Source organism: Phyllobates terribilis, unplaced genomic scaffold (assembly GCF_046119375.1).
Source record: "Phyllobates terribilis strain yellow unplaced genomic scaffold, ASM4611937v1 Scaffold_12__6_contigs__length_324123572, whole genome shotgun sequence".
NCBI classification, from domain to species: domain Eukaryota; kingdom Metazoa; phylum Chordata; class Amphibia; order Anura; family Dendrobatidae; genus Phyllobates; species Phyllobates terribilis.
The window spans coordinates 36,665,790-36,681,743 of record NW_027362772.1 but is presented as its reverse complement, the minus strand read 5'-3'; the positions used below and the strand labels follow the sequence as shown (position 1 = coordinate 36,681,743).

General features: G+C 42.4%; 1 protein-coding gene across 2 annotated transcripts in view; it reads left to right on the top strand.

Annotated features, from left to right (window-relative positions):
- Positions 1-15,954, top strand: part of LOC141173007 (sialic acid-binding Ig-like lectin 8) — a 47,605-nt gene that overhangs the window by 21,539 nt on the left and 10,112 nt on the right. For both annotated transcript variants that reach the window (XM_073657624.1, XM_073657623.1), the window contains exons 5-8: positions 11,603-11,638; positions 13,117-13,365; positions 14,753-14,788; positions 15,781-15,834. In XM_073657624.1, the coding sequence (XP_073513725.1) occupies positions 11,603-11,638; positions 13,117-13,365; positions 14,753-14,788; positions 15,781-15,834 (375 nt within the window). The remainder of the gene's footprint in view (positions 1-11,602; positions 11,639-13,116; positions 13,366-14,752; positions 14,789-15,780; positions 15,835-15,954) is intronic.

The window sequence follows — 15,954 nt, the reverse complement described above, 5'->3', positions numbered from 1 at the left end:
ATCTCGGAGCCCCAAAATTATCTTCCGGGCTAGATGCAGCTAAAAATTATTATTAATTTTAAATCTGGTGGAGCTTAGTATAGATGGCCTAATAGGATCAGTGCTGCACACTGCTACAAAGCCCAAATTATTTTCCAGTCAAGATACAGATAAACATGATTAGTAATTTTAAATCTGGTGGAGCTTATTATAGATGACCTAATAGAATCAGTGCTGCACACTGCTACAAAGCCCAAATTATTTTCCAGCCAAGATACAGATAAACATGATTAGTAATTTGAAAGCTTAAAACGGTTGGTAGGGTGATTTTAACCAATCATCAAGCTTTTACTCTCCCCAGGATGACACAGGGGTAGAAAAGTCGTTTCGGATCCATGATTTGTTCATCTTTATGAACGTGAGTCTGTCTACATTATCAGTGGAGAGCCGCGTGCGCTTATCTGTCAGCACACCACCAGCAGCGCTGAACACACGTTCAGACAGAACGCTGACTGCGGGGCATGACAAGATCTCCAAGGCGTAAGTGGCTAGCTCCGGCCATTTAACCAGATTGGAAGCCCAAAAAGAGCAAGGGTCCAGTGACACAGTCATGGCTTCAATGTTTACTTGGAGATACTCCTGTACCATCGTCTCTAGGCGTTGACTATGTGTCAGACTTCTTGTCTCCTGTGGCCTTGCAAAGGATGGGCTAAAAAAGTGGTGAAATGATTCCGCAAAATTGATGTTACCAGCAGATACTGTGGTTCTGTTATGGTTTGAGTGCTGAACACTTGACGGTCCCACGGTTGGCAAGTTGGAACTGTGAGATTCACTACGTGCACCACTGGTGTTTTGTGGAAAAGCACATGTAAGATTCTGCAACAGTCTCTGCTGATACTCCTGCATGCGTGCATCCCTTTCTATGGCAGGAATAATTTCTGCAAATTTACTTTTGTACCGGGGATCTAACAGTGTGGCAACCCAGTAGTCAGGATTATTTCTAATTCTCACAATTCGAGGGTCATGTTGCAGGTAGTGCAGCAAGAAGGCACTCATGTGTGTTGCGCATCCAGGAGCACCAAGTCCCTGTTGTGTTGGTGGCGAGGTAACAATCATGCTTCCTTCCTCTGTCCTCTCCCCCCAACCTCGCACAACAGAAATGTGATCAAGGTCTCCCTCATCTGATGAGTCTTCCATCAGTTCATCCTCCACTTCTTCCTGGGCTCCTGCACCTTCCTCACTAGTTTGGCTGCTACCATGCGCCCTGGTAAAACCATCTCCCCCACCCTCACATGCCTGCTGCCTTGGTGCTGCCGACCGTCTGGACCTTGCAGATGTTAGCCCTTCCGCATACAACTCCTCCTCCTCTACTTCCTCCACCTCCTCTTGTGCCACCACCTGACTCCGAATTCTGTTTAACATGTGCTCCAGCATGTAAATCACCGGAATAGTCATGCTGATAATGGCATCATCAGCACTAAACATCTTCGTCGCCATTTCAAAACTGTGCAGAAGGGTGCATAGGTCCCTGATCTGAGACCACTCCTCCAGCGTGATTTGCCCCACCTCTGGATCTCGTTGGCCCAGGCTATACGTCAGAACGTATTGAACCAGGGCTTGTCGGTGCTGCCACAGTCGCTGCAACATGTGCAGAGTTGAATTCCACCGGGTAGGCACATCGCATTTTAGCCGGTGAAGTGGCAGGCCCAACGACTTCTGTAGAGATGTAAGTCGCTGAGCTGCGGGATGCGAACGGCGGAAGTGAGCACACAGCGACCGTGCCCTCTGCAGAAGGCCATCTAGTCTGGGATAGTGGGCTAAAAATTGCTGGACAACCAGGTTCAACACGTGAGCCATACAAGGCACGTGTGTGACATTGCCCCGGCGAAGGGCCGCACCCAGGTTTGCAGCATTGTCGCACACGGCCTTCCCTGGTTTCAGGTCCAGTGGAGACAACCATTCATGAAATTGGTTCTCCAGAGCTGACCACAACTCCTCAGCTGTGTGACTCACATTTCCCAGACATTTCAAAGTAAAAACCGCCTGATGACGTTGAGCCCTACTGCCAGCATAGTAAGGAGGTGTGCAGGATCCCTTCTGCGCAGTTAGAAAGCTTGTGGCATGACCAGACAGGCTTTGGGTGCAGGTGGAAGACCGAGAGGAGGTTGAGGAGGCAGAAGCAGTGGAGGAACTTTGACATAAAGAGGATTGACGCACAACTCGTGGGGACGGCAAGACTTGGACAGCAGCTCCTTGTCCTGCTGTCACCATAGTTACCAGTGCCCAGTCAGCGACATGTAACGCCCCTGTCCATGCCTACTCGTCCAAGTGTCTGTGGTGAAATGCACCCTGTCACACACAGAGTTTCTCAAAGAAGCGGTGATGTTGTGTGCGACATGCTGGTGGAGCGCAGGCACACCTTTCTTTGAGAAGTAGTGCTGACTGGGCATCTGGTACTGGGGCACTGCGACGGACATAAGGTCTCGAAAATCCTCTGTGTCCACAAGGCGGAAAGGCAGCATTTCTGTAGCCAAGAGCTTGCAGATGGTGAAATTCAACCTCTTAGCTTTCTCATGGCTAGGAGGAAATGGTCTTTTACTTGTCCACATCTGAGGGACCGAGGGCTGGCTATTGTGCTTAGACGGGGTTGATAAGGGTGTCCCCGGCAAACTGCCGGTCTGTGAGGAAGATGCAGGCGGACATGTTAGGTTGCCTTGATCCAAAGGTGGTGCTATCGATGTCGGACAGCGCTCAACACCAGCTGGTGTTACCACCTCCAAAGAAAATGATGACCTGCCAATCACGCTGGCTGTTGCGGGTAAAGAGGTGGCAGGTCTGCGCCCCAAAACAGGTGTGACTGCTGTCCCCCCAGTCACAGAGGATGAAGAGGCCGCGGATGCACAAGATATGGCAGACGGTGGTTGTCCCGGCCGGCTAGGCCGCATTGTAGCACACTGAGCTTCCCACTGCAACTTATGCTTCATGTCCATGTGCCGGTTCATGCATGAAGTACTCAAACTATGTATTTTTTGGCCTCTACTTAGCTTTTGCTGACAAATGTTACAGATAACACGAGTTGGGTCATCTTTATCGATCTGAAAAAATGCCCAGGCTATGCAAGGATTAGCACCCATGCGACCTGAAGAGCCACCACGACTTGTGGTGAGAGGCAGAGTTGTGTTTGAGGATGCAGTTGTTGACGTGCTTCCAGTACTACGTCTCTGTCCAGGAAGGCGCAACCTGACCTCGTCGTCACTAGCATCTTCCTCCACCTCCTCTGCTGACCAATCTCTTGGCTGACTGTGGGTTGACAGTAAGTGGGATCTCCAACCTCATCATCATCACCCTGTGCGTTATCACACCCGTCGTCCTCAGAGCCAACCTGTTCCTGCCCTGACAAAAAACTAAAGTTGTCGCTCCAATCAGGTATTTGAGTCTCATCATCGTCTTCCTCATTGTCTCCACCAACAGGAGTTACAGTTTGGGAATGAGGGTCTACATTATGGTCAGAACTTTCTGCGTCTGGTCCTGGATCCGACTCATAAAGATTCTGGGCATCAGTGCAGATCATTTCCTCGTCTGGATTCACAGAAGCGCTGGAGTCGACCTCTGATTCCCAGGCTATAGTATAAGTAAACAGCTCTGCAGACTCAACCATCTGTTCTACCTCATACTCAGACGGGCAGCTGGAGATTTGGGAGCTGTGAGGAAGCAAGTGCGATTGGGGTGACACCTTTGAGGACTGGAGTATTTGTGATGTTGAAGTTGATGTGGAGGAGAGCCCACTTAAAGGAGCACTTGATATCCGTTGAAGCACCTGCTGTTTTTGTGCCTCATCTGGAATTTGTAGCGATTGGCGTGGCCGTAAGAAAGGGATCTTATCACATTGTCCGCTAAAAGAAGTAGACATTTTAGTTTGGCTGGAAGATGTTCTTTCTTCTGCAGATGTTACTGTTGCTTTAACACCTACCCCACGGACACAACCTTTTTTCCCCTTCCCAACACGCCTATTCCCCTTTCCACCAGCAGCAGGCCTTTTTCCACTCATTTTGGTGGTTAACTAATTCACAACTCTGGAGTTGTTTGCACAAAAAAACAATGGATGGGAACCGAGCAGAGCTGAGTGGCCAAACTGTGGTATTAGGCCAAAACTATTGGCTGGGTTAGATGCAGAAAAAAATTATATTCAATTTGCAACCTGATGGAGGTCAGTATAGATGGACTAATAGAACAAGTCCCACACACAGCTAGAAGCCCAAATATTTTTTCAGAGGTAGATGCAGAAAAAAAATATATTCAGTTTGCAACCTGATGGAGGTCAGTATAGATGGACTAATAGAGAAAGTCCCACACACTGCTAGAAGGCCAAATATTTTTTCAGAGCTAGATGCAGACAAAAAATTATTTTTAATTTGCAACCTGATGGAGGTCAGTATAGATGGACTAATAGAGAAAGTCCCACACACTGCTAGAAGGCCAAATATTTTTTCAGAGCTAGATGCAGAAAAAAATTATATTCAGTTTGCAACCTGATGGAGGTCAGTATAGATGGACTAATAGAACAAGTCCCACACACAGCTAGAAGCCCAAATATTTTTTCAGAGGTAGATGCAGAAAAAAATTATATTCAGTTTGCAACCTGATGGAGGTCTGTATAGATGGATTAATAGAACAAGTCCCACACAGTTAGAAGCCCAAATATTTTTTCAGAGGTAGATGCAGAAAAAAATTATATTCAGTTTGCAACCTGATGGAGGTCTGTATAGATGGATTAATAGAACAAGTCCCACACACAGCTAGAAGCCCAATATTTTTTCAGAGGTAGATGCAGAAAAAATATATATTCAGTTTGCAACCTGATGGAGGTCAGTATAGATGGACTAATAGAGAAAGTCCCACACACTGCTAGAAGGCCAAATATTTTTTCAGAGCTAGATGCAGACAAAAAATTATTTTTAATTTGCAACCTGATGGAGGTCAGTATAGATGGACTAATAGAGAAAGTCCCACACACTGCTAGAAGGCCAAATATTTTTTCAGAGCTAGATGCAGAAAAAAATTATATTCAGTTTGCAACCTGATGGAGGTCAGTATAGATGGACTAATAGAACAAGTCCCACACACTGCTAGAAGGCCAAATATTTTTTCAGAGGTAGATGCAGATAAAAATTATTTTTAATTTGCAGCCTGATGGAGGTCAGTATAGATGGACTAATAGAGAAAGTCCCACACACTGCTAGAAGGCCAAATATTTTTTCAGAGGTAGATGCAGATAAAAATTATTTTTAATTTGCAGCATGATGGAGGTCAGTATAGATGGACTAATAGAGAAAGTCCCACACACAACTAGAAGGCCAAATATTTTTTCAGAGGTAGATGCAGATAAAAATTATTTTTAATTTGCAGCCTGATGGAGGTCCGTATAGATGGACTAATAGAGAAAGTCCCACACACTGCTAGAAGGCCAAATATTTTTTCAGAGCTAGATGCAGACAAAAAATTATTTTGAATTTGCAACCTGATGGAGGTCAGTTTAAATGGACTAATAGAGAAAGTCCCACACACTGCTAGAAGGCCAAATATTTTTTCAGAGCTAGATACAGAAAAAAATTATATTCAGTTTGCAACCTGATGGAGGTCAGTATAGATGGAGTAATAGAACAAGTCCCACACACAGCTAGAAGCCCAAATATTTTTTCAGAGCTAGATGCAGATAAAAATTATTTTTAATTTGCAACCTGATGGAGGTCAGTATAGATGGATTAATAGAACAAGTCCCACACAGTTAGAAGCCCAAATATTTTTTCAGAGGTAGATGCAGAAAAAAATTATATTCAGTTTGCAACCTGATGGAGGTCTGTATAGATGGATTAATAGAACAAGTCCCACACACAGCTAGAAGCCCAATATTTTTTCAGAGGTAGATGCAGAAAAAATATATATTCAGTTTGCAACCTGATGGAGGTCAGTATAGATGGACTAATAGAGAAAGTCCCACACACTGCTAGAAGGCCAAATATTTTTTCAGAGCTAGATGCAGACAAAAAATTATTTTTAATTTGCAACCTGATGGAGGTCAGTATAGATGGACTAATAGAGAAAGTCCCACACACTGCTAGAAGGCCAAATATTTTTTCAGAGCTAGATGCAGAAAAAAATTATATTCAGTTTGCAACCTGATGGAGGTCAGTATAGATGGACTAATAGAACAAGTCCCACACACTGCTAGAAGGCCAAATATTTTTTCAGAGGTAGATGCAGATAAAAATTATTTTTAATTTGCAGCCTGATGGAGGTCAGTATAGATGGACTAATAGAGAAAGTCCCACACACTGCTAGAAGGCCAAATATTTTTTCAGAGGTAGATGCAGATAAAAATTATTTTTAATTTGCAGCATGATGGAGGTCAGTATAGATGGACTAATAGAGAAAGTCCCACACACAACTAGAAGGCCAAATATTTTTTCAGAGGTAGATGCAGATAAAAATTATTTTTAATTTGCAGCCTGATGGAGGTCCGTATAGATGGACTAATAGAGAAAGTCCCACACACTGCTAGAAGGCCAAATATTTTTTCAGAGCTAGATGCAGACAAAAAATTATTTTGAATTTGCAACCTGATGGAGGTCAGTTTAAATGGACTAATAGAGAAAGTCCCACACACTGCTAGAAGGCCAAATATTTTTTCAGAGCTAGATGCAGAAAAAAATTATATTCAGTTTGCAACCTGATGGAGGTCAGTATAGATGGAGTAATAGAACAAGTCCCACACACAGCTAGAAGCCCAAATATTTTTTCAGAGCTAGATGCAGAAAAAAATTATATTCAGTTTGCAACCTGATGGAGGTCAGTATAGATGGAGTAATAGAACAAGTCCCACACACCGCTAGAAGGCCAAATATTTTTTCAGAGCTAGATGCAGAAAAAAATTATATTCAGTTTGCAACCTGATGGAGGTCAGTATAGATGGAGTAATAGAACAAGTCCCACACACAGCTAGAAGCCCAAATATTTTTTCAGAGCTAGATGCAGATAAAAATTATTTTTAATTTGCAACCTGATGGAGGTCAGTATAGATGGAGTAATAGAACAAGTCCCACACACTGCTAGAAGGCCAAATATTTTTTCAGAGCTAGATGCAGACAAAAAATTATTTTGAATTTGCAACCTGATGGAGGTCAGTATAGATGGACTAATAGAGAAAGTCCCACACACTGCTAGAAGGCCAAATATTTTTTCAGAGCTAGATGCAGAAAAAAATTATATTCAGTTTGCAACCTGATGGAGGTCAGTATAGATGGAGTAATAGAACAAGTCCCACACACAGCTAGAAGCCCAAATATTTTTTCAGAGCTAGATGCAGATAAAAATTATTTTTAATTTGCAACCTGATGGAGGTCAGTAGATGGACTAATAGAGAAAGTCCCACACACTGCTAGAAGGCCAAATATTTTTTCAGAGCTAGATGCAGAAAAAAATTATATTCAGTTTGCAACCTGATGGAGGTCTGTATAGATGGACTAATAGAACAAGTCCCACACACAGCTAGAAGGCCAAATATTTTTTCAGAGGTAGATGCAGATAAAAATTATTTTTAATTTGCAGCCTGATGGAGGTCAGTATAGATGGACTAATAGAGAAAGTACCACACACTGCTAGAAGGCCAAATATTTTTTCAGAGCTAGATGCAGACAAAAAATTATATTCAGTTTGCAACCTGATGGAGGTCAGTATAGATGGACTAATAAAACAAGTCCCACACACAGCTAGAAGCCCAAATATTTTTTCAGAGGTAGATGCAGAAAAAATATATATTCAGTTTGCAACCTGATGGAGGTCAATATAGATGGACTAATAGAGAAAGTCCCACACACTGCTAGAAGGCCAAATATTTTTTCAGAGGTAGATGCAGAAAAAAAATATATTCAGTTTGCAACCTGATGGAGGTCAGTATAGATGGACTAATAGAAAAAGTCCCACACACTGCTAGAAGGCCAAATATTTTTTCAGAGCTAGATGCAGATATAAATTATTTTTAATTTGCAACCTGATGGAGGTCAGTATAGATGGACTAATAGAGAAAGTCCCACACACTGCTAGAAGGCCAAATATTTTTTCAGAGCTAGATGCAGATATAAATTATTTTTAATTTGCAACCTGATGGAGGTCAGTATAGATGGGCTAATAGAGAAAGTCCCACACACTGCTAGAAGGCCAAATATTTTTTCAGAGCTAGATGCAGATATAAATTATTTTTAATTTGCAACCTGATGGAGGTCAGTATAGATGGACTAATAGAGAAAGTCCCACACACTGCTAGAAGGCCAAATATTTTTTCAGAGCTAGATGCAGAAAAAAATTATATTCAGTTTGCAACCTGATGGAGGTCAGTATAGATGGACTAATAGAATGATGCTATGCCCAAAAGATTTTACTTCACTAGGTGCAGTAAAAAAATTGGTATTCTATACACAGGTGGTATATCTTGCAACACAGATAGGCTACTCCACTGACTAACACACTCTGCAATAGGCCAAAAAGGATTAGCTTTGCTAGATTCAGCCAAATGCTGTGAAAAAAAACTTGCACAGCACTGGCACAGACCTGCCTGGCAAAAACTGATAGGAACTGATGTAACCTAGTCCTGAAAAGGACTGCAATTACAATTAGTCTTTACTCCCACAATCTATCTATTTAAGAGCACAGACCTGCCTGATAAAAGTCGTAGGAAATGCTGTAACCTAGTCCTTAAAAGGACTGCAATCACAACTATTCCCTACTCCCAAGCTATCTGTAGATTTGTGCGAAAATTGGCTTGAAATTAACAAGGTATAGCGCACACAGCAACAGCGGTGCCGTCTAACACGCAGCTGCAGCAGTGAGAAAGTGGTGGCGACGGGGAAAATGGCTTGGTCTTATAGGGCAAGGACATGTGACATACACTGCCAATGACACATGCCCTTGCTTGTGTGAAAAAAAGCACTTCGCTCCGTGTGTGCGCTGCTGATAGGCTGACAGATTGCACCTCCCCACTGTAAATGCGGGAAAGAGAAAAAAAAATGGAGATCTTCATTATTCCTGCAGAGATCCATCCCCTGCCCCTCCCCCCACCCCGCTGTACACTCAAACTGCGTATTAACATTAATTTTCATCATTACTGAGAAAAAATCCAGTTATGATTTTGGTGCACGAACAGTTATCGAACATAACCTCGAACAGCCGAATTTTTCTCAAATCGTTCGTGTTCGCCGAACGGCTCGAACACCGCCCAAAACAGCTCGAATTTGAGATTGGCGAACAGTTCGAGTCGAACAACGCTCATCTCTAATCCTGAGTTACATCCTGTATTATACTCCAGAGCTGCACTCACTATTCTGCTGGTGCAGTCACTGTGTACATACATTACATTACTGATCCTGAGTTACATCCTGTATTATACTCCAGAGCTGCACTCACTATTCTGCTGGTGCAGTCACTGTGTACATACAGTGCCTACAAGTAGTATTCAACCCCCTGCAGATTTAGCTGGTTTGATAAGGTGCAAATAAGTTAGAGCCTTCAAACTGTAAACGAGAGTAGGTTTTATGAACAGAAGCATAAATCTTACAAACCAAAAAGTTATGTTGCTCAGTTGAATTTTATTAAATTTTAAACATAAAAGTGTGGGTCAATTATTATACAACCCCTATGTTTAATATTTTGTGGAATAACCCTTGTTTGCAATTACAGCTAATAATCGTCTTTTATAAGACCTGATCAGGCCGGCACAGGTCTGTGGAGTTATCTTGGCCCACTCCTCCATGCAGATCTTCTCCAAGTTATCTAGGTTCTTTGGGTGTCTCATGTGGACTTTATTCTTGAGCTCCTTCCACAAGTTTTCAATTGGGTTAAGGTCAGGAGACTGACTAGGCCACTCCAACACCTTGACTTTTTCCCTTTTGAACCAGGCCTTGGTTTTCTTGGCTGTGTGCTTTGGGTCGTTGTCTTGTTGGAAGATGAAATTACAACCCATCTTAAGATCCTTGATGGAGGAGCGGAGGTTCTTGGCCAAAATCTCCAGGTAGGCCGTGCTATCCATCTTCCCATGGATGCGGACCAGATGGCCAGGCCCCTTGGCAGAGAAACAGCCCCACAGCATGATGCTGCCACCACCATGCTTGACTGTAGGGATGGTATTCTTGGGGTCGTATGCAGTGCCATCCAGTCTCCAAACGTCACGTGTGTGGTTGGCACCAAAGATCTCGATCTTGGTCTCATCAGACCATAGAACCTTGAACCAGTCTGTCTCAGAGTCCTCCAAGTGATCATGAGCTAACTGCAGACGAGCCTTGACATGACGCTTTGAAAGTAAAGGTACCTTACGGGCTCGTCTGGAACGGAGACCATTGCGGTGGAGTACGTTACTTATGGTATTGACTGAAACCAATGTCCCCACTGCCATGAGATCTTCCCGGAGCTCCTTCCTTGTTGTCCTTGGGTTAGCCTTGACTCTTCGGACAAGCCTGGCCTCGGCACGGGAGGACACTTTCAAAGGCTGTCCTGGCCATGGAAGGCTAACAGTAGTTCCATAAGCCTTCCACTTACGGATGATGCTCCCAACAGTGGAGACAGGTAGGCCCAACTCCTTGGAAAGGGTTTTGTACCCCTTGCCAGCCTTGTGACCCTCCACGATCTTGTCTCTGATGGCCTTGGAACGCTCCTTTGTCTTTCCCATGTTGACCATGTCTGAGTGCTGTTCACAAGTTTGGGGAGGGTCTTAAATAGTCAGAAAAGGCTGGCAAAAGAGATCTTTAATCCACACATGTGAAGCTCATTATTCTTGGTGCCTGAACTACTTCTTAATACTTTAGGGGGACCAAACAGAATTCGTGTGGTTTGAGGGGTTGAATAATAAATGACACTCTGAATTTACTTTTTACGTTTTTTAAAAAAAACAAAAAAAAAAAAAAAAAAAAAAAAACAATATTTGCTGCAGTGCATTTCCCACTTCCAGGCTGATCTACAGTACAAATGTCACAATGCCAAGTTAATTCCGCATGTGTCAACCAGCTAAATCTGTAGGGGGTTGAATACTACTTGTAGGCACTGTACATTACATTACTGATCCTGTACTGATCCTGAGTTACATCCTGTATTATACTCCAGAGCTGCACTCACTACTCTGCTGGTAGGATCAAGATCAGCATTGATCTCCTGTGCAGCTGTTTCTTTGTTATAGCTGTACTGGAGGGTTATTGGTTCAGTCGAAATCTCAGCTTGACAGAATTGATTGGTCTTTCCAGTTATCAGTAAGATCAGATATGTTTATCATGACCCTAAAACACAAAATGGGGATTAACTTTGTCCTGAAAGGGAATGTATCAAGGTTGACATATTTTTTGCTTTCCCCTTTCTTGTTTTCAGTCCCATTATTTGATTTCTTTACATTTCTATTCACATCTATATAGTATTAGTCATTTTTTATTTACATTGGAGTCTGACACTTCGCTCATCACCTTTTTTCCTGGTTTTCTTGTTGCTTTTCCTTTTTCCAGCTGATATTTTCTTTGTCATCGATACATTATTTCCTTGCTATTTGCTTTCCAGCCTTTATATTTGCTTTATGTCTCTGCATTACTTTTAGATCCACCATCCATAGATATTGTTATTGACCCCTCAGGTAACGATTCGCTCATTCTTTTGTGCATGGACTTTTTATCGAGTGCGGTGGTGCTGTGTTTTTTCTCTATTAACTCAAAGGGCTAAATAAATCAGATATTTCAATCTGATACTTTACAAAACTATAACCATTGTCCAACTATAACCAAACAGAGCAGTATGTGTGCAAAGTCTATATACACCTTGGGTGACCGTGCACAAAACATTCCTTGGTTAGAGGGTTATTCTATTCTCCTATCTTCAGGAGCGCACCGCTCCTCTGCCTCGTGACTTCCTGCTTGTTAGGGGGTAGTGCGCTCCTGATGATTGACAGTTCAGCCCACCAGCAATGCTCCACAGTTGGTATGAACTGCGCATTCTCAGATCCTTCAAGCAGAGATAGTTTTGTCTCTGCAGCCTCGGAGGAGACAGCGATCTGGCCAGCATCAGAGCAGCCACTTTGCAAGTAAAAATGAACTATTCCTTGAGATGCCATGTAGGCTACATAATGCTCTGTGTGCCCATTACGGCTGATCTATGACCTAAGGTTAAGTTCCCAGTATGACCTTTTGGTGAGTTTTTGATGTTGCAGATTTTTGAAAAAAATTCAAGAAACCTATTTTACGGAAAATCTGTAACATCAAAAAATCACCAAAAAGCTCACTGAGGGAACGGAGCCTAAAAAATGTATAAATATTAGGCTCACCTCGCTGCAGATCCCCACCTGATCCTTTACTGACTTGCTTCAATCACTCTGAGGCACTAAGGGCTAAGGATGGAAGAGAAGAAGTAGCCACAGGGAGGAAGGGAACCGGGGACAACTGGATAGGGATCGGCTTCTCTAAGACGGACAAGGGCAAGTTGAGAATAACATATATTATGTGTGAAGCTGAGTCACTTCTGATGGACAAGTCGTGAAGCGGGGAAGTCAAAGAGTCCAAGGTCAAATGCCAGGAGGGTACATCAAAGGGATAAGACAAATGGATAGTCAGAGGCAAAAGGGGTAATACAAACGAGTAGTCAAAAGGAAAATCCAAGGTCCGGCAGCAAAGATCAGAGTATAAGAACACAGAGCTAACAGGCCACAGAGTGAGGCTACAACTGGCAATGATCTAACCCTTACCAGCAAGCTAAATAGCCAGGAAATCACCCTTAACAGGGGACACCTGGAGGAATCTCCAAAGGCCCAGTCCGATTGGATAGCAGGACTGTCATTCACAATACTGACAGCCCTGTACGCCCTTGATACCATAGGGATTCAATTTGCCTCAATTCAATTCACCCATCTCTAAAGTGAACCCCTCGTTGGTTAGACAATGTACTCCTCACTTTACAAGAACTGGTCACAGTAGAGAAGTTGCCTTTATGATTGACAGGTGGAAGGATTCACTTATGTGCTTTCCTATTATTTTGCTCCTCCTCTGCTACTTACTTTATCATTACTGTTTATAAATATCGCCGACATTTGTTACATTCTTAGTTTTATCCTTTTTTTTCCAGGACTCATAAGAAATCACACCGTGGTGCTGAATGAGGGGGATTCTGTGATCCTTAACTGCTCGGTTATCAGTAACCCAGCAGCTTACGTGACTTGGACGAAGGGAGAGAATACCGTGGTCAGCAGTGTGACTAGAAAGGGGCTGGAGCTGTATCTGATGGACATAACCTCCAGTGATATTAATACATACAGCTGCTCCGCATGGAATCTACACGGGGACACCAGTGACTTTGTTGATATCACTTTGCAACGTAAGTGTTGGGTGATAGTGTAACGACACTCATGGGAACGTGACGAGTATCACAGAGGGAATCAGTAAGGTTGCAGGTCAAAGCTATGAGAATACTTTAACTTAAAGGGGTACTATACTTTCAAGTATCTTTTCAGAACAAACTATCCTGTGTGAGAATGTGAGGAAGAACACTACTTCTGGCCATTTTATGTCTTGCACCCTTCAGCAGGCTTTATTTCGAGTTTGCATTTGACTCTGAGCTGGTGGAAGGAGACAAGCTGCTATGATGTCTCCTATACTGAGCACAACACACAGGGATGGATTTCTGCTCTTATCCAGAAGTACTGAGCAGTGTAGATGTGAGACCAGCTCTAGAATAAGTAAAAACACTTTCCAGAAAATATCCTCCTTTGTCTCCCTCTGCTTGTTTTCTCACCCTGCTCCTCACTTCTCCTCCTACCTCCCCTCTCCATAGAGTATGATAAGAGGTGTAACCTGACACCTCATTGCACTGGCAGTCCATCTTGTCTTGAGCAAAATGAAGTTGAGCTGTTTTTTTCATTATAGTGATTTCAGGAAACAAGGAGGAGGGAAAGAAGTGGCTCATAAGTGGGGGGAAGCTGATTTCTCTGATAAGATATTTTACAAAGTTTCTTATACTCACTTGTAGAGTTTTGCAACATTTTACACTTCACATTAAAAAGGTTTTTTTTCACCCAAAACACATATAATCTAAATCTGTCATAATAACTGAATCAGTCAAGGACTGATCAGTACGACCAACAACTATCACAAGGACACGCCTGTCCGGTTGGAGTTCCCAACTGCGCCATTGCCACCCAAGTTGATGCAAGAGCCTAATTCCATTTCTTACTCTTCTGCTAGCAACTCTTGGCCACTTCTCTACCAGAAATAGGAACTAGACACCTCAGATATGGGGTCAGTGTTAAGCCCGATGGTTGTTTCTTGAGGAACACCATTTTTGCCTGACTTTTTACAAAGCCAATTCATAGAGTTCCAATGTCACATTATAATTTTCTTGGGTAATCTAATGGTTTACGACCAATTTTTTAATGATTTTTTGCTACGTTACCCTTTTCTTGGTACTCAGGGGTAAACTTACACTCTTTATGAGTCAGTGGTTTCATTATTATTCTTGATATTCTTGTTGACAACCTTGGTAGTATGATAGATTTCCGACAATCTTGGTGGAGCAGTGGAGGTCCCTGGTGGTCTAGTTGGACCTAGGTGCCAGTAGACTATTACATGCCTCCTCTTTTCCTACCTTAATAGTGACCCTACTTTCTGCCTTCCCTTTTTAACTGTTATTGACCTGATAGGACAATTCTGATACTTTGCACTCATGTTGGGACCTAGTCTAATTATTTTATTGCCTTTTTTTACAGCCAAAAATGAAGAACCAGACGCCAAACTCTCCTTCGGTAAGATGGATTTTTTTTTTCGCTTTAACATCCAATCAGAACACTCCTACTTTGAGATCCGTAAGGATCCCTGTTGACGTTCCTTTTTACAAGCCTATTGGAACAGCATGCTACAACTATATTTTTCTGTATTATTGTGTCAATGACCTTGACTGGTGTAGAAAATGTAAAAAAAAGTATTACAAGGGCCCTCATCTATAAAAAAAATAGCAAGTACAGCTAAAAAAAAAATAGCAGGAAATTCATATATTACATGGATGTACATAGAATTTAGCAAAATGACGTAATTCTTTATTTGCCCTGTAGGGGCGCTGTTGGTAAATTCTTGATTCCTTTATAACTGGAGGTGCCAGTGAATCTTTACTTTGTAATCATCCTGTATAAGGAGATGGGGCAATGACTAAAACAGAACCTTTTTAAGTTACAAAAAGTTTACATAGAATTTAGCAAAATGACGTAATTCTTTATTTGCCCTGTAGGGGCGCTGTTGGTAAATTCTTGATTCCCTTATAGCTGGAGGTCCCAGTGAATCTTTACTTTGTAATCATCCTGTATTAGGAGATGGGGGCAATGACAAAAACAGAACCTTTTTAAGTTACAAAAAGTTTACATAGAATTTAGCAAAACGAGGTAATTCTTTATTTGCCCTGTAGGGGCGCTGTTGGTAAATTCTTGATTCCTTTATAACTGGAGGTGCCAGTGAATCTTTCCTTTGTAATCATCCTGTATAAGGAGATGGGGGCAATGACTAAAACAGAACCTTTTTAAGTTACAAAAAAGTTTAGCAATTGAGCAAAACGATGTAATTCTTTATTTGCCCTCTAGGGGCGCTGTTGGTAAATTTTTGGTTCCCTTATATCTGGAGGTGCCAGTGAATCTTTCCTTTGTAATCATCCTGTATTAGGAGATGGGGTAATGATTAAAAGAGAACCTTTTTTAAGTTTCAAAAACTTTTTGGATGCACATTGTAAATTCATCTCATCTCATTACAGAGACATCTCCACCTCCGGCTCCAGAAGTTGTGACGGTGCTCTCCCCACAGTGCGGTAAGTAATTGCTCATTGTCACTAAATTTGTATCAAAATTGGAATTTTGAATATCGTAGATACAATTCTGCCCCTCAGAGGAGCCTAATATCACAATTCTCTAGGATACTTAGCAAGTGA